The sequence below is a fragment of the Bubalus kerabau genome, chromosome 15 (genome assembly GCF_029407905.1).
Source record: "Bubalus kerabau isolate K-KA32 ecotype Philippines breed swamp buffalo chromosome 15, PCC_UOA_SB_1v2, whole genome shotgun sequence".
NCBI lineage: Eukaryota > Metazoa > Chordata > Mammalia > Artiodactyla > Bovidae > Bubalus > Bubalus kerabau.
The window spans coordinates 21677036-21703761 of NC_073638.1; the positions used below are offsets into that span (position 1 = coordinate 21677036).

General features: G+C 40.2%; 1 protein-coding gene across 2 annotated transcripts; it reads right to left on the minus strand.

Moving 5' to 3' along the window:
* Positions 1–9562: 9562 nt before the first annotated feature.
* On the minus strand, positions 9563–25717 carry BTG4 (BTG anti-proliferation factor 4). Of its 2 annotated transcripts, none has more exons than XM_055547921.1 (5): positions 25578–25712; positions 24939–25137; positions 24149–24286; positions 14635–14833; positions 9563–11104 (listed from the first exon to the last, which is right to left on the minus strand). In XM_055547921.1, exons 2-5 carry the CDS (start codon positions 25109–25111, stop codon positions 10925–10927), a joined length of 690 nt encoding a protein of 229 aa, XP_055403896.1. In that variant the 5' UTR covers positions 25112–25137; positions 25578–25712; the 3' UTR covers positions 9563–10924. The 2 variants fall into 2 exon arrangements, with proteins under 2 accessions (XP_055403896.1, XP_055403895.1); XM_055547920.1 differs by lacking the exons at positions 9563–11104; positions 14635–14833 and adding exons at positions 19807–22172; positions 22450–22541 and having other exon boundaries at positions 25578–25717.
* Between the last annotated feature and the right edge of the window lie 1009 nt (positions 25718–26726).

Here is a 26726-nt window from a genome sequence, read left to right on the forward strand (position 1 = left end):
GACTGGTTGGATCTCCTTGCAGTCCAAGGGACTCTCAAGAGTCTTCTCCAACACCGCAGTTCAAAAGCATCAATTCTTTGGCGCTCAGCCTTCTTCACAGTCCAACTCTCACATCCATACATGACCACAGGAAAAACCATAGCCTTGACCAGATGGACCTTTGTTGGCAAAGTAATGTCTCTGCTTTTGAATATGCTATCTAGGTTGGTCATAACTTTCCTTCCAAGGAGTAAGCGTCTTTTAATTTCATGGCTGCAGTCACCATCTGCAGTGATTTTGGAGCCCTCAAAAATAAAGTCTGACACTGTTTCCACTGTTTCCCCATCTATTTCCCATGAAGTGATGGGACCAGATGCCATGATCTTTGTTTTCTGAATGTTGAGCTTTAAGCCAACTTTTTCACTCTCCACTTTCACTTTCATCAAGAGGCTTTTTAGTTTCTCTTCACTTTCTGCCATAAGGGTGGTGTCATCTGCATATCTGAGGTTATTGATATTTCTCCCGGCAATCTTGGTTCCAGCTTGTGTTTCTTCCAGTCCAGTGTTTCTCATGATGTACTCTGCATATAAGTTAAATAAACAGGGTGACAATATACAGCCTTGACATACTCCCTTTCCTATTTGGAACCAGTCTGTTGTTCCATGTCCAGTTCTAACTGTTGCTTCCTGACCTGCATACAGATTTCTTAAGAGGCAGGTCAGGTGGTCTGGTATTCCCATCTCTTGAAGAATTTTCCACAGTTTATTGTGATCCACACAGTCAAAGGCATTGGGCATAGTCAATAAAGCAGAAATAGATGTTTTTCTGGAACTCTCTTGCTTTTTCCATGATCCAGCAGATGTTGGCAATTTGATCTCTGGTTCCTCTGCCTTTTCTAAAACCAGCTTGAACATCTGGAAGTTCACGGTTCATGTATTGCTGAAGCCTGGCTTGGAGAATTTTGAGCATTACTTTACTAGCGTGTGAGATGAGTGCAATTGTGTGGTAGTTTGAGCATTCTTTGGCATTGCCTTTCTTTGGGATTGGAATGAAAACTGACCTTTTCCAGTCCTGTGGCCACTGCTGAGTTTTCCAAATTTGCTGGCATATTGAGTGCAGCACTTTCACAGCATCATCTTTCAAGATTTGAAATAGCTCAACTGGAATGCCATCACCTCCACTAGCTTTGTTCATAGTGATGCTTTCTAAGGCCCACTTGACTTCACATTCCAGGATGTCTGGCTCTAGGTCAGTGATCATACAATCATGATTATCTGGGTCATGAAGATCTTTTTTGTAAAGTTCTTCTGTGTATTCTTGCCATCTCTTCTTAATATCTTCTGCTTCTGTTAGGTCCATACCATTTCAGTCCTTTATTGAGCCCATCTTTGCATGACGTGTTCCCTTGGTATCTCTGATTTTCTTGAAGAGATCTCTAGTCTTTCCCATTCTGTTGTTTTCCTCTATTTCTTTGCATTGATCTCTGAGGAAGGCTTTCTTATCTCTTCTTGCTGTTCTTTGGAACTCTGCATTCAGATGCTTGTATCTTTCCTTTTCTCCTTTGCTTTTCACTTCTCTTCTTTTCACAGCTATTTGTAAGGCCTCCCCAAACAGCCATTTTGCTTTTTGCATTTCTTTTCCATGGGGATGGTCTTGATCCCTGTCTCCTGTACAATGTCACAAACCTCATTCCATAGTTCATCAGGCACTCTATCTATCAGATCTAGGCCCTTAAATCTATTTCTCACTTCCACTGTATAATCATAAGGAATTTGATTTAGGTCATACCTGAATGGTCTAGTGGTTTTCCCTACTTTATTCAAGAAGAACCATACAAAAAAGATCTTAATGACCAGATAACCACAATGGAGTGATCACCTACCTAGAGCTAGACATCTTGGAGTATGAAGTCAAGTGAGACTTAGGAAATATCAATATGAACAAAGCTAGCAGAGATGGTGGAATTCCAGTTGAGCTATTTCAAATCCTAAAAGATGAAGCTAGAAAATGCTGCACTCAATATGCCAGCAAATTTGGAAAACTCAGCAGTGGCCACAGGACTGGAAAAGGTCTGTTTTCATTCCAATCCCAAACAAGGGCAATGCCAAAGAATGTTCAAACTATCACACAACTGTACTCATCTCACACACTAGCAAAGTAATGCTCAAAATTCTCCAAGCTAGGCTTCAAGAGTACATGAACTAAGAACTCCCAGATGTTCAAGCTGGATTTAGAAAAGGCAGAGGAACCACAGATCAAATTGCTGACATCTGCTAAATCATAGAAAAAGCAAGAGAATTCCAGAAACACATCTGCTTCATTAACTACGCTAAAGCCTTTGACTGTGTGTATCACAACAAACTGAAAAATTCTTAAAGAGATGGGAATACCAGACCAGCTTACCTACCTCCTGTGAAACCTATTAATGCAGGTCAAGAAGCAACAGTTAGAACAGGACATGGAAAAATGTCCTGTTGGACTAATTCCAAATTGGGAAAGGAGTAGATCAAGGCTGTATATCGTCACCCTGCTTATTTAACTTATATGCAGAGTCAGTTCAGTTCAGTTCAATCATTCAGTCATGTTCAACTCTTTGTGACCCCATGGACTGAACCACACCAGGCTTCCCTATCCATCACCAACTCCCAAGACTTGCTCAAACTCACGTCCATTCTTCACATCAGTTGACCAAAATATTGAAGCTTTAGCTTCATCATCAGCCCTTCCAATGAATATTCAGGACTGTTTTCCTTTAGGATTGACTGGTTTGATCTCCTTGCTGTCCATGGGACTCTCAAGAGTCTTCTCCAACACCATAGTTCAAAAGCATCAATTCTTTAGCACTCAGCTTTCTTTATGGTCCAAATCTCACACCCATACGTGACTACTGGAAAAACAATAGCTTTGACTAGATGGACCTTTGTCACTAACGTAAAGTCTCTTCTTTTTGATATGCTGTCTAGGTTGGTCATTGGAGAAGGCAATGGCAACCCACTCCAGTACTCTTGCCTGGAAAATCCCATGGATGGAGGAGCCTGGTAGGCTGCAGTCCATGGGGTTGAGAAGAGTCGGACACGACTGGGCAACTTCACTTTCAGGTTTCATTTTCATGCATTGGAGGAGGAAATGGCAACCCACTCCAGTGTTCTTGTCTGGATAATCCCAGGGATGGTGGGGCTTGGTGGGCTGCCATCTATGGGGTCGCACAGAGTCGGACACAACTGAAGCGACTTAGCAGCAGCAGTAGCAGTAGGTTGGTCATAGCTTTTCTCCCAAAGAGCAAGCATCTTTTAATTTCATGACTGCAGTCACCATCTGCAGTGACTTTGAAGCCCAAGAAAATAAAGTCTGTCACTGTTTCCATTGTTTCCCCATCTATTTGCCCTGAAGTGATGGGACTGGAGGCCATGATCTTCATTTTTTGAATGTTGAGCTTTAAGCCAACTTTTTTACTCTCCTCTTTAATTTTCATCAAGAGGCTCTTACATCCTCTTCACTTTCTGCCATAAGGGTGGTGTCATCTGCATATCTGAGGATATTGATATTTCTCCCAGAAAGCTTGATTCCAGCTTGTGCTTCATCCAGTCTGGCATTTCACATGATCTACTCTGCATAGAAGTTAAATAAGCAAGGTGACAATATACAGCCTTGAACTACTCCTTTCCCAATTTAGAAACCAATCCATTGTTCCATGTCCTGTTCTAACTGTTGCTTCTTGACTTGCATACAGATTTCTCAGAAGGCAGGTATGGTGGTCTGGTATTCCCCTTTAAGAATATTCCAGTTTGCTGTGATCCACACAGTCAAAGGCTTTATTGTAGTCAATGAAGCTGAAGTACATATTTTTCTGGAATTTTCTTGCTTTTTCTATGATCCAACAGATGTTGGCAATTTGATCTCTGATTCCTCTGCCTTTTCTAAATCCAGTTGAACATCTGGGAGTTCTTAGTTCATGTCCTCTTGAAGCCTAGCTTGGAGAATTTTGATCATTACTTTGCTAATGTGTGAGATGAGTGCAATTGTGTGATAGTTTGAACATTCTTTGGCATTGCCCTTGTTTGGGATTGGAATGAAAACAGACCTTTTCCAGTCCTGTAGCCACTGCTGAGTTTTCCAAATTTGCTGGCATATTGAGTGCAGCACTTTAATAGCATCATCTTTTAGGATTTGAAATAGCTCAGCTGGAATTCCATCATCTCCACTAGCTTTGTTTGTAGTGATGCTTGCTAAGGCCTGCTTGACTTTGCACTCCAAAATATCTGGCTCTAAGTAAGTGATCACTCCATTGTGGTTATCTGGGTCATGAAGATCTTTTTTGTATAGTTCTTCTGTGTATTCTTGCCCCCTCTTAATATCGTCTGCTTCTGTTAGGTCCATACCATTTCTGTCCTTTATTGTGCCCATCTTTGCATGAAATATTTCCTTGGTATCTCTAATTTTCTTGAAGAGATCTCTAGTCTTGCCCATTCTATTGTTTTCCTCTTTCTTTGATCACTTAGAAAGGCTTTCTTATCTCTCCTTCCTTTTCTTTGGAACTCTGCATTCAGATGGATATATCTTTCCTTTTCTCCTTTGCCTTTTACTTCTCTTTTCTCACTATTTGTAAGGCCTCTTCAGACACCCATTTTGCCTTTTTGCATGTCTTCTTCTTGAAGATAGTTTTGTTCACCCCCTCCTGTACAGTGTTACAAACCTCCATCCATAGTTCTTCAGGCAATCTGTCAGATCTAATCCCTTGAATCTATTTGTCACTTTCACTATATAATCATAAGGGATTTGATTTAGGTCATATCTGAATAGTCTAGTGGTTTCCCCTACTTTCTTCAATTTAAGTCTAAATTTTGCAATAAGGAGCTCATGATCTGAGCCACAGTCATCTCCCGGTCTTGTTTTTGCTGACTGTATAGAGCTTCTCCATCTTTGGCTGCAAAGAATATATCAATCTGATTTCGGTATTGACCGTCTGGTGATGTCCATGTGTAGAGTCTTCTCTTGTGTTGTTGGAAGAGGGTGTTTGCTGTGACCAGTGCGTTCTCTTGGAAAAACTGTTAGCCTTTGCCCTGCTTCATTTTGTACTCCAAGGCCAAACTTGTCTGTTACTCCAGGTATCTCTTGACTTCCTACTTTTGCATCACAGTCCCCTATGGAGAAAAGGAAATCTTTTTTGGTGTTAGTTCTAGGTCTTGTAGGTCTTCATAGAACCATTCAACTTCAGTTTCTTCTGCATTAGTGGTTGGGGCATAGACTTGGATTACTGTGATATTGAATGGTTTGCCTTCTAAACAAACAGAAATCATTCTGAAAAACCTAGACAGCATATTAAAAGGCCAAGACATCACTTTGCCATCAAAGGTCCATATAATCAAAGCCATGGTTTTTCCAGTAGTCATGTATGGATGTGAGAGTTGGACCATAAAGAAGGCTGAGCGCCAAAGAATTGATGCTTTTGAACTGTGGTGTTGGAGAAGACTCTTGAGGGTCCTTTGGACTGCAAGGAGATCAAACCAATCAATCCTAAAGGAAATCAACCCTGACTATTCATTGGAAGGACTGATGATGAAGCTGAAGCTCCAGTACTTTGGCCACCTGATGCAAACAGCTGACTCATTGGAAAAGACCCTGATGCTGGGAAAGATTGAAGGCAAAAGGAGAAGAGGGCAGGAGAGGAGGAGATGGTTGGATGGCATCACCTACCCGATGGACACGAATTTGAACCAACTCCAGGAAATAGGAAGGACAGAGAAGCCTGGTGTGCTGAAGTTCATGGGGTCACAAAGAGTTGAACATGACTTAGCAACTGAACAACATAGTGTCTATACATGTAATTATATATTTCTGTTACATTTATATATATATATATCATTATTATTATTATTATTACCCTGATACCAAAACCAAAGACAGCACAAAAAAGAAAAACTGCAGACCAATATCCTTTATAGTATAGATGTAAAAATTCTAAAGATACTGTTAATATCTAGAATACACAGCATCTAGGAAATATAAATAACTCTCAAACTCAATAACTAAAAATTTAAAAAGCAACAATCCAATTAAAAATAGAAAATATGCACAGACATTTCACCAAAATGAAGATACAGATGCAAATAAGCACATGAAAATAATTGTTCAACATTGCTAGCCATCAGGGAAATGTAAATTAAAATTACAATGAGATACCTTTTTAAAGCCATTCTGATATGTGTAGTGACAATACCACAGACTGGCACAGATGTGTGGAAAAACTGGTCATTCATGCATTGCCGGCATGAATATAAAACGGTACAGCCACTCTATAAACGGTAATTGCACTCTGACACATTTATAAAAGAGAAATAAAAACTTAGGTTACACATTATGTACACAAATGTTTACAGCAACTTTATTCATAATCCTCAAAACTAGAAACAACCCAATTGTCATCCTTCAGAGGTAAATGGTTATACAAATTATAGTACATCCATACCATGGAGTATGACTCAGCAAAAACAAAGAATGAAGTACTGCTACACACAACAATCTGGATGAATTTCCAGAGAACTAAGCATAGTGAAAAACAGCTAGTTCCAAAATGTTACAGTGTGATTCCATTTATAGTATTTTTGAGACGACAAAATTATAGAAAGGAAGAACAAACTAGTGATGGCCAGGGGATAAGGAAGGGATGAATGTGGGAGGAAGGTGGGTGTGATGGTTATGGTGATGGAAATGTTCTGCATCTTGACCACATCAATGTCAATATCTGCTTGTGATGTTATAGTACAGTTTCATGAAATGGTATCATTGATGGAAATGGGTAAAGGACACACAGGCTCTATTTCTAACAGCAAGTGAATCTACAGTTCTCAAGAATTTTAATTTTTTAAGAGAAAAATACAGTACATACTCAGTTCAGTTCAGTCGCTCAGTCATGTCCAGCTCTTTGTGACCCCATGGACTGTACCACACCAGGCCTCCCTGTCCATCACCAACTCCCAGAGTTTACTCAAACTCATGTCCACTGAGTCGATGATGCCATCCAACCATATCTGTTGTCCCCTTCTCCTCCCGCCTTCAATCTTTCCTAGCATCAGGGTCTTTTCAAACGAGTCAGTTCTTCACATCAGGTGGCCAAAGTGCTGGAGTTTCAGCTTCAACATCAGTCCTTCCAATGAACATTCAGGACTGATTTCCTTTAGGATGAACTGGTTAGATCTCCTTGCAATCCAAGGGACTCTCAAGAGTCTTCTCCAACACCACAGTTCAAAAGCATCCATTCTTCGGCACTCAGCTTTCTTTATAGTGCAACTCTCACATGCATACATGACTACTGGAAAAACCATAGCCTTGACTAGATAGACCTTTGTCGGCAAAGTAATGTCTCTGCTTTTTAATATGCTGTCCAGGTCCATATTCAGAGAAATTCAAAATGCAGATTAGAAAGACCCAATCTGGTTACTGATATACTGATATCAGTACCAAATTGGTACTGATATACCAATAGATGTATTCACTTATTTGGGGACTTGAACTATACTGACTACTTTTAATCACAGAAAAATATATGTTCCTTTTATTTTCCCCTATACATTTGCTTCAGGGCCACATGAGAAACTCTAGAGAATTTTATAGGGCTGGAAAGCTCACAGATGGCTCATTCTGGGTCAAGTCCTAAAGTAGTGATGGGATTGATTTCTTCTTGAAGACTGACTTGGAACAATGCATTCAGTGGCTGTCTCTGGTACTGTGTTACACAGAACTGTGAGACAACCTCTGTAACCAAACTAGAACACTGTGGTTGATTAGCACATCTATCATGGGCAAGAGGTACAGGAGCAGCAATACATGTGATGGTAAATACAGAGATTTACCATCTCTGTTCACTACAAGAAGTTCTTTCAAAACAACCTCACAAATTTCAAGAGACACTTTGCTAGTAAAATTCTCTGTGTAAAGGTTCTTAGAAACCTATTCTCTGTCACAGCCACGTATTATGTTTTAAATAGAGTAACTTTTACACAGTTTTCTTTCACTTATCAGTCCAACAAATTTTACATGTGAATAAAACCTACAGAAAAAATTGTTACGTGAAATCCAAAATAACATCATTATGGAATATATAAGGTAGAAACAAAAAAGACTAGACAGGACTGAGAATCAGATTAGTAGTAAGAAAGCTTAAAAAATCATGATTTATGAAACATGTAAAATATCATGTATGAAACGAGTTGCCAGTCCAGGTTCGATGCACGATACTGGATGCTTGGGGCTAATGCACTGGGACGACCCAGAGGGATGGTATGGGGAGGGAGGAGGGAGGAGGGTTCAGGGTCGGGAACACATGTATACCTGTGGCGGATTCATTTTGATATTTGGCAAAACTAATACAATTATGTAAAGTTTAAAAATAAAATCAAATTTAAAAAAAAAAAGGAAAGATATGAAATCAAATAATGGTTATGACAAAGCAAGTGATCCAGCATAAAGAGTTGGTATCCCCGAAATGGACAAAGAAAGCATTCAAATATAGTATTGCAAAAGATTGCTTAAGAAAAATTAAAATCTATAAATCAGAAAGAGGCACAATGCTTCAGGAAAAGAACGATACAGAATGAATGACTGAGACATAGACTCCAAGTACAGAAAAAGAATTTTTCAGACAATCAGGCAAAGGGAGTCACCTACAAAAATGAATGCACATGTTTCTGTGAGCGGTGGGGAGTTGAAGAAATCAGGCAGCTCTCAGGTTTCTCCATGGCGGTGTATAACGCCACAATCATTAGATTAGAGCGATGGCTATGAAGCTACAAGGGAACGAAAACATGACCTAAGTTTTTTTTTAATTATGTATTTATATTTTGGTTGCACTGGGCCTTCATTGCTGCACGTGGGCTTTCTTTAGTTGTGCCAAGTGGGAGCTATTCTTCCTTGCACTTCATGGGCTTCTCACTGTGGTGACTTTTTTTGCAGAGCACAGGCTCTAGACACACGGCTTCAGTAGCCGTAGCACACGGGCTCCAGAGCACAGGCTCAGTGATGGTGGCGCAGACTTAGTTGGTCTGCAGCATGTGGGATCTTCCGGGACCAGGGATCAAATCCATGCCCCATGCATTGGCAGGTGGACTCCTATCCACTGTACCATCAAGGAAGTCCATGACCTAAGATTTTAATACTCAGACAAGTTGTCCTTCAAGTATAAAAGAATAAAGAACCTCAGGCATAAATAACCCCCAAATAGAACACCTATGAGTCATCTGTGAAAAAGTTGCTTAACAATACAATGCAGCTGCTGCTGCTGCTAAGTCGCTTCAGTCGTGTCCGACTCGGTTCGACCCCGTAGACGGCAGCCCACCAGGCTCCCCTGTCCCTGGGATTCTCCAGGCAAGAACACTGGAGTGGGTTGCCATTTCCTTCTCCAATGCATGAAAGTGAAAAGTGAAAGTGAAGTCGCTCTGTCATGTCCGACTCTTCGCGACCCCACGGACTGCAGCCTACCAGGCTCCTCTGTCCATGGGATTTTCCAGGCAACAGTACTGGAGTGGATTGCTATTGCCTTCTCCAATAAAATGCAGCTAATCAAAGACAAATCAAAAGAGATTTCACATATAGAAAAGACTGATGAGCATTTATTTAATCAGTTGAAATATACAACTAAGCAAAAACACCTGTGGAGAATAATTATTCCAGGAGAGAACATAAATGTTAAACCTTGACATTAAAAAGTTTCATATTTGAAAGTTGCCAAGAGAGTAAAAAAAGTTCCCATCACAAGAAAAAAACAGTACTTAGGCTGACAGTTAACTAGACTTATTGTTGTAGTTATTTCACAATGTATATAAGTAGGAAATCATGTTGTACAACTGAAACTAATAATATTATATGTCAATTATACCTCAATTTTTAAAGTGACATGGAAAATAAGGGGCAAGGAAAAAATGAAGAATGCTAATTTCTGCAGGTTTCATAGCAACAAATAAGCAATACAATACTTTTTTTTCGAAGTTTTAAAGACTCTTCTGGCCTTCTGGCGTTTCTTTCTTTAAAACCATAATAGAAATCTTTCAAAAAATAAAATACTTTGTGGTAGACAATCATATAAATATTTCAACAGCTTCAGTTTCACTTTAGGTTTCTTCGTTTTTCTAAGATCAAGTAAAATTAAATTCAAATATATAACAAATAGTTCATGTAGTATAGTTTTCTTGTTAAATTGTCTGTATATTAATTCTTACATTTATATGTATATTAAGAATGACTGGAAAGATGGGCATCATTGAATGTTAACAATGGTAATTTCTGGAGGGTGGGAGGGATTTTTATTTCCTTGGTATTTGTATTTCCTGCTTCACTTGAATTCTTCATAATAAGAGCACTCTTTTATAGCACTCATAAAATGTCATAACTAAGGCTACTAAGAGGCTTAGTAACAAACCAAACATTTTAAAGGGAATTTTGTATTTTAAAATGTAATTTTCAAAGATGCTCTAATTGACCTTATGAAACAGAAGAGTTATGGCAGATAAAAGAGTAAACCACATATATTGTGAGGATCCCTCTTCCCTAAATGAAGGTCTACTTTTTTTTTAATGGCTAATGAAAAACAAGAACTTTTAAAACTTTCTTGCAACAGACTCAACTAGGAAGGTATTAAAAACACAGCACATTTATTTAAACTGTTACTTTTGATAATTCATTGACTCTTATGACAGGTCAGTATCTTCATTCTATTACCTTATAGGGTACATTCATTAGTGTTACATAAAATTTCAAGTAAAATTAAACAATTAAAAGTACAGTTAAGAACATAGTCGATCTGCATGAGAGGATTCACCATCATGTACCCTAGTCCCTAATGCAGTTATTTTTTCTGTTTCCTGGGCCTCTCCAGCTTAGACTCATTTTCATTTCAGAGAATATAAAAGTGGCTCCACTGAGCTCTCGCCCATGAGGGCCCAGCCGCTGCATATCAGCGTGTGTTGACCCAGTGGTACCTGTCCACCCGGTGCCCGGCAGCAAGCCTGTGACCTTTAGGGGTCTTATGCAATGCATGATAAGCATTTCCTAGGAGGCCCATCCGGCCATCCCTCATATTCTTTTTTCGGGGAATTTGGAACCAAGATTGAAAGGGCTGTTTCAAGTTTTCAACCTGGGGAGAAAATAAAAAGGACCATGATGATTTTCTAATCATCTAATAAGCCAGCTTTAAGGATTAACTATAAATGCATAACTCACAGGTATTAAAACTTTTAAAAGCATAGCAAATACAAACATATAGAAATCAAGTTAATTATCATCTTTGGAAAATTGACTTGATGGAGGTTATGAAATAAGTCACTTCATGTCTTTTAACAAAATTCTTTACTCCAACTAAAACTTTTAAAAACACATTTATTCAAATTAGTATATATTCTGTATTCTCACCTATCCAACCCCCACCTCACTCAATCCAAAACTGTTTAATCACAATCTCTGGGGCTGAGGTGTAGAAACACCCATCTTAAACATTCCAGATGGCCAGTACAAATGTTTTGCAGACCACACTTTGGAAGGACATTGCTCTGAAAGAATATAGCTGACTACAGATCTGATCCTTAGATGAAGATGATCTTTCTAAGGATCAGAATAGAATTAAGGGCAAATATTTCACTACATCATTTAAAACTTTTATATAGAGAGAGGCTTCCAACCTAGCTCAGTAGGTAAAAGAATTTGCCTGCAATGCAGGAGACCCTGGTTCAATTCCTGGCTTGGGAAGATTCCCTAGAGAAGGGATAGGCTACCCACTCCAGTATTCCTGGACTTCCCTTGTAGCTTAGCTGGTAAAGAATCCACCTGCAATGCGGGAGACCTGGGTTCGATCCCTGGGTTGGGAAGATTCCCTGGAGAAGGGAAAGGCTACCCACTCCAGTATTCTGGCCTGGATAATTCCATGGACTATGGAGTTGCAAAGAGTCAGACACGACTGAAAGACTTTCACTTTCATATATAGTACTAAATGCTATGCTATGCTAAGTCACTTCAGTCGTGTCCGACTCTGTGCGACCCCAGAGACGGCAGCCCGCCAGGCTCTGCCGTCCCTGGGATTCTCCAGGCAAGAACACTGGAGTGGGTTGCCATTTCCTTCTCCAGTGCATGAAAGTGAAAAGTCAAAGTGAAGTAGCTCAGCCATGTCCGACTTCTAGCGACCCCATGGACTGCAGCCTACCAGGCTCCTCCATCCTGGGATTTTCCAGGCAAGAGTACTGGAGTGGGGTGCCATTGCCTTCTTCGATAGAACTAAATACAAACAATATATATAATTTAGAAAACTAAACAAGCTAGGGGAAAAAAAATTGCCAGTAATATGACCAGGGGTTAGAGGGGTTGAACCTGTGTCTCTTATGTCCCCTGCATTAGCACTTTCTTATGTCTACTTAATTAGCAGTTGGGTTCTTTACCACTAGCGCCAGCTGGGAAGCCCCAAAAATATTCCTAACCCTTGAAAAGCCTATAACAACACATTAGGACCTCAAATGATAAATGGGTGAAGAAAAAATTCATTAGATAGATAGTACCTACAACATTTAGGTACATGGAGTTTTTGTTTTAATGTTTAATTTAATTAGTAATATAATCAATATTATAATAGTCAAAGCTATGTTTTTTTCATGTAGTCATGTATGGATGTGAGAGCTGGACAATAAAACAACTGAGCGCCAAAGAATTGATGCCTTCAATGGTGGTGCTGGAGAAGACTCTTGAGAGTCCCTTGGACTGCGGGGAGATCCAACCAGTCAATCCTAAAGGAAATCAACCCTGAATATTCATTGGAAGGACAGATGCTGAAGCTAAAGCTCCAATACTTTGGCCACCTAATGCAAAGAACTGACTCATTGGAAAAGACCCTGATGCTGGGAAAGATTGAAGACAGGAAGAGAAGGGGACAACAGAAGATGAGATGGTTGGATGGCATCACCGACTCAATAGACATGAGTTTGACCAAACTCAGGGAGATAGTGAAGGACAGGGAAGGTTGGCATGCTGCAGTCCATGGGGTTGCAAAGAATCAGACACGACTGAGCAACAGAACAACATAATTAATAAAATGCTATTGTTCAAGGAGAATATCCAGTCTTAGGGAAAATGATAAAACAAACACTTTCACATAGAGTTGGTGAGACTACAAATAAAGACATCTTTTTAGAAAGTACTTTGCCATGGGTTAACTTGTAAAATGCTCATACTCAATGACCTAATAATTCCACGTCTGAGAACCAAATCAAGAAACAACTTAAGATTCAGACATCTCTGTAAAAATTAGCTTTTTTAATACCACAACAATGTGAAAGCAACCTAGATGTCTGCCAATAATTTGTTAGCTAAATAAACTATAAGGGAGGGAAGCAAGCAGTTTAAAGTGTTAAATAGTTAAATTGCTTTAACATGTCCATACATAAGTGGTTAAGAAAAAAAATTACATACAAAGTGTCAGAGATTCTCCCTAAATCAGTGTTTTTTCAACTGTAAGTTGTCACCATTAGTGGGTCATAAAATCAATTTAAATGGTTGATATTAATTTAATTTATCAAAGATTTGAGGCATTGTGCCTAGTAAGGATAAGTATGTCATGAAACCTATTTCCAATATATAGATATGCATATCCTCCTATGATCATGATTGTGACTTAAAAAATAAAAAATGTTTGTTGTGTTTTTTTTTTTGAAAACTGCTCTGGTGGTGGAGTCACAGCTCTTTGATCATCACTTAATATTCCAAATGTTCTACAGGTGGTATGTTATTTTCCGTTGTCAAAAACTACTAATTTTAATATCTAATTCTGAAAGAATTTAGGTGAAAGGAAATTTGTGTTGTGTTGTGCTTAGTTGCTCAGTCATGTCTGACACTTTGCAACCTATGACTATAGCCTGCCAGGCTCCTCTGTCCGTGGGGATTCTCCAGGCAAGAATTCTGGAGTGGGTTGCCATGCCCTCCTCCAGGGTATCCTCCCAACCCAGGGACTGAAACCAGGTCTCCTTCATTGCAGGCAGATCCTTTACCGTCTGAGCCACGAGTGAAGCCCGAAAGAAAATTTATATATGTTCAAATACTATATGGAGAAATTCGACTAGAAAAGATGATGTATATCCTGAGCACTCAGCCAAGTTGAGGAAATAAAAAGAGAGAAGGAAGAAAAAAATAGAAAAATTTTGCCAGAATATCACTATTGTGATTTAAATCTTCATAATTTGTTTTTCCGTGTTTTCCAATTATTTGTTTCTTTGCTTTTACAGTGAGCCTACTCTTTTTAGAATTAAAATAGAAAAAAAAAAAAAAAAGTGGGCTTCCCTGGTGGCTCAGGGATGAAGAATCTGTCTGCAGTGCAGGAGACACCCATATGATCCCTGGTCTAAGATCCCAGGTGCCTGGGGGCAGCTAAGCCCCGGCACCACAACTACTGAGCCTGTGCTCTAGAGCCTGGGAGCCACAACTACGGAGCCCATGTGCTGCAACTACTGAAGCCCGAATACTCGAGACTGTGCTCCAAAACAAGAGGAGTCACCGCAACGAGAAGCCCGCGCACCACTCCCAGCACTAGAGAAAAACCTTCGAGGCAACAAAGACCCGACACAAATAAATAAGTACAATTATATTTTAAAAAGAAGGAAAAACTACAGAGGAGAAATGGAAACACTTTACCTGATAAATACTCTTTGGATTGCTGACTTTAGGAATTATCTGAGGTTCTTTGTTACAACTTTCTTCATCAGAGGAAGTGCCGGAGGAGTAGTCTAATGTGGCTCTATTAACAGCATCACTGATTTGTTGGGATAATTCCCATTCCTCCCATCTGCCTTTGAAAGAAGCAATTGTAAATGGATGATTTTTCTCACCATACCTAAGAAAAAAAGGAAAATAATGCATTCATTAGGGACTCAAATTCTCACAGGTTTTTATTTCTAATCTTTTCTGGAAACAGCTCAGTAACTTACAAGAAGAGTTACTTGAAAACAACAACAACAAATTGTGAGAATTAGGCCAAGATGGTAGAGTAGCAAGACCCTGAGCTTACCTTCTCTCATGAGCACACCAAGGCTACAACTATTTAGACAGCAGTTATTGATGAGAAACTGAAATCTAGCAGAAAAGATCTTCTACAATTAACGTGATAAAGAAGGAACCACAAAGAGACAGGTAAGAGGAGTGGAGTACAGTCCAGACGCGTACCTGCAGGTGGGCAACACACAAACAGGGGGATAATGACAGCAGCTCCCCCAAAGAGCATTCAGTGGGTGGGCCCCACATCACACTCCCCAGGCCAGAGCGCCGACCCCAGGAAGACGAGCCCCCAGAATGTTTGGCTTTGAAGGCCAGGGTCTTACTTTCTGGAGAGCCAGATGGCTGTGGGAAACAGAGACACCACTCTCAAAAGGCCCGCACAAAATTTCACATGCTCTGGGACCCAGGGCAGAGGCAGCAGTTTGAAAGGAACCTGTGTCAGACCCACCTGCTGATCTTGGAGAGCCTCCCGCAGAAGCAGGAGGCTGTGGAGCTCACCCTGGGGCCACAGAAACTGGCAGCGGCCATTCCGAGGCGCTTGTTCCACCATACGAACACTGGTGCTGGCGAGGGCCGCTTTGAAGTCCTCCCTCTAGCTGACTAGATCTAGGACCCAGACCCGCCACTAGCCCATCAGCACCAGTGCTGAGCCTCAGCCCAAACACCTGGCCAGGTGGGGAAACAGTCCCACCTACTGTCAGGCATAATGCCCGAAGACCCGAGCCCATAGCGGCCCCAGAATACTACACTGTCCACCAGAGGGCGCAGCACCCGGCCCCACACACCAGGGCACCAGCACTAGCCCCAGGATCCCCAGGGCCCTGCAAGCAGAGACCTAGGACCCAGCTCTGCCTACCAGTGTTCTGGAACCAACCTCAAGAACTTCTGACCCCTGGGCCCACCTGACAATGAACCAGCACTAACCTGAGGGCCAAGTTCACACGCCAGTGGCCATCAAGACCTCTGGGCCCTGGCCTCACCCACCAATGGGCAGACACCAGCTCTAGGACCACCACAGGCCCACAGCCTACCATGACAGGACCAAGCGCACCCACCAGCAGGCTAACACCAGCTCCAGGATCTCCTGGGCCCAGGCCCCACCCTGGCTCTGAGACACCTTGGATCCCTCAGTCAGCCAATCAGATATCTACCCCACCCACCAATGGGCCAAATCAAGCTCTGGAACACCCTGGACCCTGTAGCTGGCTATCTCAGGGTGCTGCCCCACCCACCAGCAGACCTGCAGCAGCTAAATCCAGGACCCCGAGGGTCCTGCACCCAGAAATCTCAAGACATAGCTCCACCCACCAAATGAGCTAGCACTAGCCCCAGGGCACCCTGGGACCCTGGGCCCCCATCCCCACCTCCTAAACCCCCATCAACAGCCTGCCACCAGTTCTGAGTCCCTTGTAGCAAGAGAACTCAGGCCCTGGTTCTGCCTGACAGTAGGTCAGCACCAGCCCTAGGATCTGGCTACACTCCAGATGGTGGGCACCAGCCCCAGGATCACTTGGGCCTTAATCCTGCCCACCAGCAGGTGGACACCATTTCTGGCATACCTTGGGACCCTCATCCAGCAGCCCCAAGACACAATCCCACCCCCAGTGGGCTAACACTAGCTTTGTGACCCCCAGGCCCTGCAGCCAGAGATCCCACGACACAACTCTGCCCGCCAGTGAGCCAATACTAAGCCCCAGCACCCTCTCAACCATCCCCCACCCACCAGCAGGCCAATACCAGCTCTAGGACATCTTGAACCCCCTCAGCCAGCCACTGTGGGATCCAGCCTTACTCACCAATGAGCCAGCACCAGCTGTGGGACACTCCAGAACCCACAACCAGTTGTATGAGAAAGCAACCCCACCCACCAGCAGGCTGACATTAAGATTAGAAACCTCAGCCCTGCACCTCCACCACCTCCACGCCAGCCCCAGAGCCCAGCTCTGCCCACCAGTGAGCCAGCACTAGCCCCGGGAGCCCCTCCTCGGGTTCCACAGACAACTGCCTCAACCCAGCCCTGCAAACCACCAGCTGGCAGCCTCCATACAAGGCAGGCAACCAACCAGACCAGGGGCCAACCACACCTACCAGACCACCCACAGTCGTCATCCCACCACAGCATAAGGGCCCACATAGGGGGCACCCCTAGAGCATACAGCATTGGTGACCAGAGCGGAGAGCACTGCTGGAATGCCCTGGATGTCTCCTACAAAAGGCTACTTCTCCAAAGTCAGGAAATACTACCAACCAACCAGGTACATAGAAATAAAAACAAATTAGGCCACAAATGAGGGAACAAAGAAACATGTTCCAAATGAAGGAACAGGATAAAACCCCAGAAGGTAAGTGGAAAAAGGCAATCTACCCAATAAAAAGTTTAAGGTAAAGATCATAAAGATAAACAAAGAACTTGGGACAAGAATGGAGGAAAATAGTGAGCAGTTGAGAGAAGAATGGAGGAAAATAGTGGAAAGTTAAGAGTTAGAAGATATACAGAAGAATCAAACAGAGCAGAAGAATACAGTAACTGAAATGAAAATACACTAGAGGGACTCAACAGTAGGTTGGGTGATACAGAAGAACAGATCAGTAAGCTGAAAGACAGAGTAATAGAAATCACTGAACCTGAACAAAAAAAAAGGAATAAAAAGAGATTAGGATACTTTAAGAGATCTCTGGAACACCACCAAGCACACTAACATTTGCATTAGAGAAGAAAAGGGTCAGAGAACATATTTGAAGACATAATAGCTGAAAACTTCCCTACCTGGGAGACGAAACAGACATCCAGGTCCAGGAAGCATAGAGAGTCTCAAATAGAATCAACCCAAGGAGGACCACACCAAGATCCATTGTTATTAAAATGGAAAAGACAGAAAATATTAAAAGCAAGGGAAACACAACAAGTTGCATGTCAGGGAATCCCCGTAAGGCTATCAGCAGACTTTTCAGCAGAAACAGCAGGCCAGAAGAGTATCATGTAATATATTTAAAGTGATGAAATGGAGAAATTATGGCCAAGAATACACCACATGGCAAAGTTTACTATCAGATTTGAAAAAGAGATCAAAAGTTTTACCGACAAGCAAAAGCTGAAAGAGTTCAGCACCACCAAACCAGTTTTGCAAGAAATGTTAAAAGGGATTCTCTAAGTGAAAAAGGAAAACCACAACTAGAAACATGAAAATTACAAACGGAAAAAGCTTATTGGTTAAAGGAAAATATACACTAAAAGCAGCAAGATGAACCACATACAAACCTAATAGGAAGACTAAAAGACAAAAGTAGTAAAATTGCCTAGACCTGCAGTAAGTAAGTAAAGGATACATGAAACAATTAGATGTAAAATATGATGTCAAAAACAGTAAGCATGAGAGAGGAGGAGTAAAAGTGAAGGATTGTTAAAATGCATTTAAAATTAATGAGATCAGCAACTTAAATAATCACATTTATACACACACACACTTTTTTTAAAAAGCAATGGAATTCCAGAAAAACATCTACTTCTGTTTCATTGACTATGCTAAAGTCTTTGTGTGGATCACAACAAACTGTGGAATATTCTTAAAGAGATGGGAATACCAGATCAACTTATCTGTATCCTGAGAAACCTGTTGCAGGTCAAGAAGCAACAGTTAGAACCTTACATGGAACAACTGACTGGTTCAAAATTGGGAAAGGAGTACAACAAGGCTGTATATTGTCACCCTGTTTATTTAAATTATATGCAGGGTACATCATGTGAAATGCTGGGCTGGATGAGTTACAAGCTGGAATCAAGATTGCTGGGAGAAATATCAATAACCTCAGATATGCAGATGATACCACCCTAACAGCAGAAAGTGAAGAGGATCTAGAGAGGCTCTTGATGAGGGTGAGGAGGAGAGTGAAAAAGCTGGCTTAAAATTCAACATTAAAAAACAAAGAGTATGGCATCTGGTCCCATCACTTCATGGCATATAGAAGGGGAAAAAGTGGGAGCAGTGATGGATTTTCTCTTCTTGGGTTCCAAAATCACTGCAGATGGTGACTGTAGCCATGAAAACAGAAGATGCTTGCTTCTTGGAAGCAATCCTATGCTAAGTCACTTCAGTCGTGTCCAACTCTGTGCAACCCCATAGACGGCAGCCCACTAGGCTCCCCCGTCCCTGGGATTCTCCAGGCAAGAACACTGGAGTGGGTTGCCATTTCCTTCTCCAATGCATGAAAGTGAAAAGTGAAAGTGAAGTCGCTCAGTCATGTCCGACTCTTAGCGACCCCATGGACGGTAGCCTACCAGGCTCCTCTGTCCATGGGATTTTCCAAGCAAGAGTACTGGAGTGGGGTGCCATTGCCTTCTCTGTCTTGGAAGCAAGGCTAAGACAAATCTAAACAGCATATTAAAAAGCAAAGACATCACTTTGCCAACAAAGTTCTGTATAATCAAATCTATGGTTTTTCCAGTAGTCATGTATGGATGTGAGAGCTGGACCATAGGAAGGCTGAGCACCAAAGAATTGATGCTTTTGAACTGTGGTGTTGGAGAAGACTCTTGAGAATCCCTTGGACACCAAGGAGATCAAACTAGTCAATCCTAAAGGAAACCAATCCTGACTATTCATTGGAAGGACTGATGATGAAGCTGAAGCTCCAATACTTTTTGGCCACCTGATGCAAACAGCCAACTCATTGGAAAATACTCTGACGCTGGGAAAAATTGAAAACTAAAGGAGAAGAGAGTGGCAGAGGATGAGATGGTTGGATAGCAGCACCAATTCACAAACTTGAACTTGGACATGAACTTGGGCAAATTCCAGGAGATAGTGAGGGAAACAAGGAGGCCTGGTTTGCAGCAGTCCATAGGGTCACAAAGAAACAGACACGACTCAGAGACTAAACAACAAAAATACATATAAAATACATATTGCTATATAAAACCTCATGGTAACCAGAAATCAAAATATATCATAGATACACACACAAAAAGAGAATGAAGTGTAAACATCATCCAACATAATTTGAAGATAGTTAAATAACAAGGAAAGAGAGCAAAAGAACAAAATGAATTACAAAAACACCAAAACAATTGATAAAATGACTGTAAGTACATACCAATCAATAATTACTTTGAATGTAACAGGAGTAAGTGTTCTAAAGACAGAATGAAGATACAAAAATAATACCCAAATATATGCTATCTATAAGAAACTCACTTTAGATCTAAAGACATATAGACTGAAAGTGAGAGGATATAAAGAAATATACCATGTAAATAGAAATGAAAAGAAAGCCACAGTGGCAATATTTACACCAGAAAAAGTAGACTCTAAGACAAAGTAGACTTTAAACAAAGACTGTAACAACAAACAAAGGAGGACATTATGTAATGATCAAGGATCAATCCAAGAAACTGTAACAATTATAAATATATATGCACCCAACATAGGAGCATCTAAATATGTAAGCCAATATTAACAGAGATAAAGGGAGAAATTGACAGTAACACAATAATAGTAGGAGACTTTAACACCCCACTTTATCAATGAACAGATCATACAGACAGAAAAATCAAGAAAGAAACACTAGCCTTAACTGACAGAATAGACCAAATGGACTTAATAGATACCTACAGGCCTTCCATCCAAAAGCCACAGAATACATGTTCAAGCGCATGTGGAACATTCTCTGGGACAGACCACATGCTAGGCCACAAATCAGTTCTCAGTACATTTAAGAAGATTGAAATCATATTGAGCATCTCTTCTGATCACAATGCTATGAAACTAGAAGTTGCTATAAGAAAACTGCAAAAAACACAAATACATGAAGGCTAAACAATATACTTCTAAACCACCAATGGATCACTGAAGAAATCAAAGAGAAAATTCAAAAAATACCTATAGACAAATGAAAACAAAAACACAATGATCCAAAAAATCTATGTGATGCAGCAAAAGTAGTCCTAAGGGAGAAATTTATAGTGATACAAGCCTGCCTCAGGAAATAGGAAAAATCTCAAGCAACATAACCTTACACCTAAAGGAACTTTAAGAAAAACAAAGCCCAAAGTTAGTAGAAGGAAAGAAATATAAATATCAGAGCAGAAATGAAACAGAAACAAAAACAGTTTTAAAAAAAAATGAAACTAAGAGCTGGTTCCTTGAAAAGATAAATAAAATTGATAAACCTTTAGCCAAATTCATCAACAGAAAAGAAGACAGCCTAAATCTATAAAATCAGAAATAAAAAGTTAGCAACAATACCAAATTACAAAGATTGTAAAGAGAGATTACCATGACTATAGTAATCTATATGCAAATAAAATGGACAACCTAGAAGAAACAAATTCATAGAAACGTACAGTCTCCCAATACTGAACCAGAAGGAAATAGAAAATATGAACAGATCAATTACAAGTAATGAAATTGAATCACTAATGCAAAAAAATACTCCCAAGAAACAAAATTCTAGAACCAGACAGCTTTACAGGTGAGTTCTAACAAACATTTAGAGAAGAGTGAACATCTATTCTTCTCAAATTATTTCCAAAAATTTTCAGAGGAAGGAACACTTCCAAACTCATTTTATGAGGCCACATCACCCTGATACTAAAATCAGACAAAGATATAACAGGAAAAAAATCACAGGGTCAGTATCATTGAAGGAAAGTTATGACCAACCTAGATAGCTATAAGAAAACTGCAAAAAACACAAATACATGAAGGCTAAACAATATACTTCTATTAAAACAATATACTTCATATTAAAAAGCAGAGATATTACTTTGCCAACAAAGATCCATCTAGTCAAGGCTATGGTTTTTCCAGTGGTCATGTATGGATGTGAGAATTGGACTGTGAAGAAAGCTGAGCATCGAAGAATTGATGCTTTTGAACTGTGGTGTTGGAGAAGACTCTTGAGAGTCCCTTGGACTGCAAGGAGATCCAACCAGTCCATCCTGAAGGAGACCAGTCCTGGGTGTTCATTGAAACGACTGATGCTGAGGCTGAAACTCCAATACTTTGGCCACCTCATGTGAAGAGTTGACTCATTGGAAAAGACTCTGATGCTGGGAGGGATTGGGGGCAGGAGGAGAAGGGGACGACAGAAGATGAGATGGCTGGATGGCATCACCGACTCGATGGATATGAGTTTGGGTGAACTCCGGGAGTTGGTGATGGACAGGGAGGCCTGGCATGCTGCAATTCAAGGGGTTGCAAAGAGTCAGACATGACTGAGTGACTGAACTGATCATTGATGAACAGAGATGCAAATCAAAGAAAGAATAGAGAGCCCAGAAATAAACCCATGAATCTATGGCTAATTAATCTATAACAAGGAGGCATGAATATCCAATAGGGAAAAGAGAGTCTTCAATAAGCGGTGCTGGGAAAATACAACAGCTACTTGTAAAGAATGAAATTAGAAGGAGTTTCTCATGCTATTACAGAAATAAACTCAAAATGGATCATAAACCTATATGTAAGACTGCAAACCATAAAAACTCTTCAGAACATAGCATAGGCAGAACTCTGATATAAATTGTAGCAATATTTTCTGGATGTCTCCTAAGGCAAAGAAAACAAAAACAAATTAACGTTAAAAGCTTTTGCACAGCAATGGAAACCATCAACAAAAAGATTACCTACTGAATGGAAGAAAATATTTGCAAGTATAACTGATAAGGGGTTACTATCCACAATATATAGACAGCTCATACAACTTAATATCAAAATTTTTTCATTTCAAATTTTAATTCAAAATTGATTTCAAATTTTAATATCAAAAAAATTTAATTTCCAACCTAAAAATGGATCTGAATAGACATTTTTCCAAATAAGACATACAAATAGCTCATAGGCACATAAAGAGATGCTCAATATTTTATATTATTTAAAGAAATGCAAATCAAAACAATGAGACATTACCTCACACTTGTCAGAATGGCTATCATTAAAATGTCTACAAGTATCAAATGTTAGTGAGAACATGGAGAAAAAGGACCCCTTGTACACTATTGGTGGGAATATAAATTGGTGTAGCCACTATGGAATATGGAGATTCCTCAAACTAAAAGTAGGATTACCATGTGATCCAGCAACTCAACTCCTGGGTATATATCCAGAAAAAATAAAATCATTAATTTGAAAAGATACATGTACCCCAGTATTCAGAGAAGCACTATTTACAATAGCCAAGACTTGGAAGTAACACAAATGTCCATCAGTAGATGAATGGATAAAGAAGATGTGGTATATGTATGTACACACTAGAGTACTACTCAGCCATAAAAAAGAATGAAATTCTGCCATTTGCAGCAACATGGATAGACCCAGAGAATATTGTGGTTAGTGAAATAAATCAGAGAAAAGTCAAATACTGCATGATGTTATTTATAGGTAGAATCTAAAAAAATAAAATATATGTATATAGCAAAAAAAACTGACTAAACAGATAAGAAAACTATTGGTTACCAGTAGAAAAGAGGGAAGTGAGAAGGGGCAAGGTAGGGGTAGGTACAGACTACTATGTATAAAATATAAGAATATATTGTACAACACAGGGAATATAGCCAAGGTTTTACAATAACTTTAAATGGGGGTATAATCTGTAAAAAAAAAAAAAAAAAAAAAAACTTTGAATTACTATGATGTATACCTGAAACTAATATAATTTTGTAAATCAACTATAGTTTAAGAAAACAAATTGAAATGGCTTGTCAGCAAAGCAAATTGAGAGACATTATGACCTTCTGCTACTATACTGTCATAATTGGTGGAGGTCAAGGATTCTATAAAAGCTTTCTAGGAATTAGCTAAGGAAAAGACAAACTTTTTTTGATTCAACTAATGGACTGATTTGCTGGTGACAGATAATTCCTCTTTCCCCTTGATACTGCCTAAAATGCTTGGACTTTATGCAATTGGAAATAGGATGCCAGGTTTAACGTCAAATTTCAAATACTATGGAAAAATCTTTGTGCTTCCCACCCCATCCACCCTAAAATGAAGTCTGTATTGTCTGATATAGCTTGCATCTAGTCTTAATGGGCTTGTGCTCTCATTGCTAATCCAGGGATTGGTAGCATCACCTTTCACAAAGATGCATAGACTAAATAACCTAAGGTTCCCAAGGGTCACAGACCACATAAACTGGCTCCAATAAGATTACTCACCGGCAGCACACTTCAAAGGGGTCTACCCATATGGTCATCTCCTTTGGAAGTCCCAGGTGAGAAAAATCCACGTTACTTTCAGCACAAGCCCTTTCTAGAATAGGATCTTTATTCTGATTATTGTTTATCCTGATACACCTTTAGAAACAAGAAAAGGGAAACGACGTGGTGATAGTTGGAGAATCATGCAGCTGGCAAGGGTCTCCAATACACACAGCTCCCACCTCACTCCCGTCTTCCCTCAACTCCTTCACCACCCCTCAGAAGTTCTACAGTAAGAGTGAAATATCAAATTTTTACACAATATGGATTCCATTACTAAATCACACAATTAGTTCACCAAATGTGCTCACTCATGTTCAACTCTTTGCGGCTCCATGGATTGTAGCCACCATGCTCCTCTGTTCATGGGATTTCCCAGGCAAGAATACTGGAGTGGGTTGACATTTCCTACTCCAGGGGATCTTCCTGACCCAGGGATCAAACCCTCATCTCTTGTGTCTCCTGCACTGGCAGGTGGATTCTTTACCACTAGAGCCACCTGGGAAGACTAAAGGTTCTCTGTATATCCTTCACAGTAAACACAAGTTAGAAACTGTTTAATCCACCTCGCACAAGGAGGTTTCCTCTATAGTTTTCAAATTGTGCTATAATCTACTACTCTCCTTTTTTCAAGCCCAAGTTCAAACAAATAAATTTTCATTATTTATAGGCGGCCAACAGTCACTGCACGCGGTAGCTGCTGGCTTGTTACTGCCCTCTGCTATGCCTACCGCATCCTAGCTCTCACCTGAAGGCTTGCCCTTTAGAAGGGTGATCAGAGTGCCAGTGACTTCTGTATGTTTCAAACAAGATTGTCATCAGCTTTTCTGCAAAGTCTTCTATTTGCTCTTTATTCAGTTTATCATGTTTTTTCACTAATCTTGTCACAAAGAAGACTGTTGTTGCTATTTCATCTCTCATGATTCAAGAAGAGCCTACAAGGAGGTCTGAAACCATTGAAAGGAAGCAAGAAGAAATTAAACAGAAACAAGGGTCTAACTTACTATCAACATGTAATTACCATTTGGAAATTTTATATATGTACCTTAAATTTAAAACAGAAGTCACTTGCTAATCCTTAATGAACTTAAAAAAGCACATCAATAGTATCAACAAAACAGCCAAGCAAACCAGTTCCTCAACTAACCTTTAATGATTCTCACAGAAAAAAAAAATTTTAATACTGTAATATACTTAACAAATGATTATGCAAATTAAATGTTTTTAAAGTCCAGATCCAGGAGAGTAAGTTACACCAAGCACTACTGTTTGAAAACATAGTTACAAAGAGCAAAAACATTTCAGGATATAGTTGTCCCTAAAATTGTGGCTCTCAGGTTGCACATTCAAAAGTTAAGATTAATCAAATATATATTATTATACTTGCCAGCAAAAGATCTTTAGCCCAACAGGAAGGGGGCCAGAGTCAGAAGCCTCTCTCACCACACCTGGTTTGTCAGTTCCAGGCTGCAGTTTATATAAACCTGGGTCCCGAGGCCGGATAGGTTTTTTGCCTTACACAGGTGCTGCCCTTTAGGATAATTGACAGCTCTTTCCAGGTCCCCATCAAATTGCTCCTTGGCATATGTAGAGGATATTCGTTACGTAAAGTGTTTAAAGATTTTCAACGTGGATTTCTATCTTCTGTTTTGCTCTTTAAGTCCTATCTTTTATGACATAAATAAGAATCAATCCTTCTCCTTCCAAATCCTAAGAGCCTACATTCCAGTATTTTTGTCTCTCATTTTATCTCTCAAAACTGTCAACATATTAAAGCATTTTGTCTTGGATCTTTTCTAAAATTAAACACAACTTTCTTTGAACAGTCATTGTGTTGACTCCACATATTTTTCACTGTAAAATAAATGGAAAAGACCTCAAAGTATATCTAGTCTTACTAGTTCTCAAAGGGTAGGTCACTGATCACCTGATTTGGATCCACTGAGCTGCTTGTTAAAAATGCAGATTCCAGGACTTTATCCCAGATCCACTGAATCAATACCTCTAAAGGCAGGTCTGGGAATCAATATTTAACAAGTTCCCCTGGGTGATTCTTATACCCCACTAAATTTAAGAACCATTACACCCAGAATATGTCTTTAACACCCATGGTAAGTGGTCATTCAGGTTCTTTGTCAGTGAAAAAGAAGTTTTCTCTTATAAGGAAGCCCATTTCTTTTCTAAAAAGCCCCAAAGGCCAGGCAGTCCCTCTCCTTGAGAAGCTACAGCCAACTCTTTACTCTATCTGAAAAGCCTAGTTTTTCCCTCCGGAACCGTACAGATTTTATCGAATTCTCCACCACAGGAAGACACTTCAAATACTAGCTATTGAGCCTTCCCTGAGCCTCCTCTTTAGGAAGAGAGCTAACCATTCTTAGCTTTTCAGTAGTTCTTCCCACAGACATGTTACTCAGACATGTCATCACTCACATCTGGATGCGTTTCAGGTGCGTCAGTAATCCTCTTTTAAAGGCTGGAGCCCAGACTCCCACGCAATGCTCCAAGTGTGCTCTGCCATGATGGAATAGCGTGGACT

What these genes read in the sequence shown, in the direction of transcription:
- BTG4 (XM_055547920.1), bottom strand. Translation starts at nt 25,111, where the DNA reads ATGAGAGATGAAATAGCAACAACAGTCTTCTTTGTGACAAGATTAGTG. An exon ending in CCCTTTGAAGTGTGCTGCCG is followed by an intron (nt 22,542 to 24,148) that starts GTGAGTAATCTT and finishes TCTTTGCCTTAG; the next exon opens with GAGACATCCAGAAAATATTG. An exon ending in GTTTGCAGTCTTACATATAG is followed by an intron (nt 22,173 to 22,449) that starts GTTTATGATCCA and finishes CTTGAATTGCAG; the next exon opens with CATGCCAGGCCTCCCTGTCC.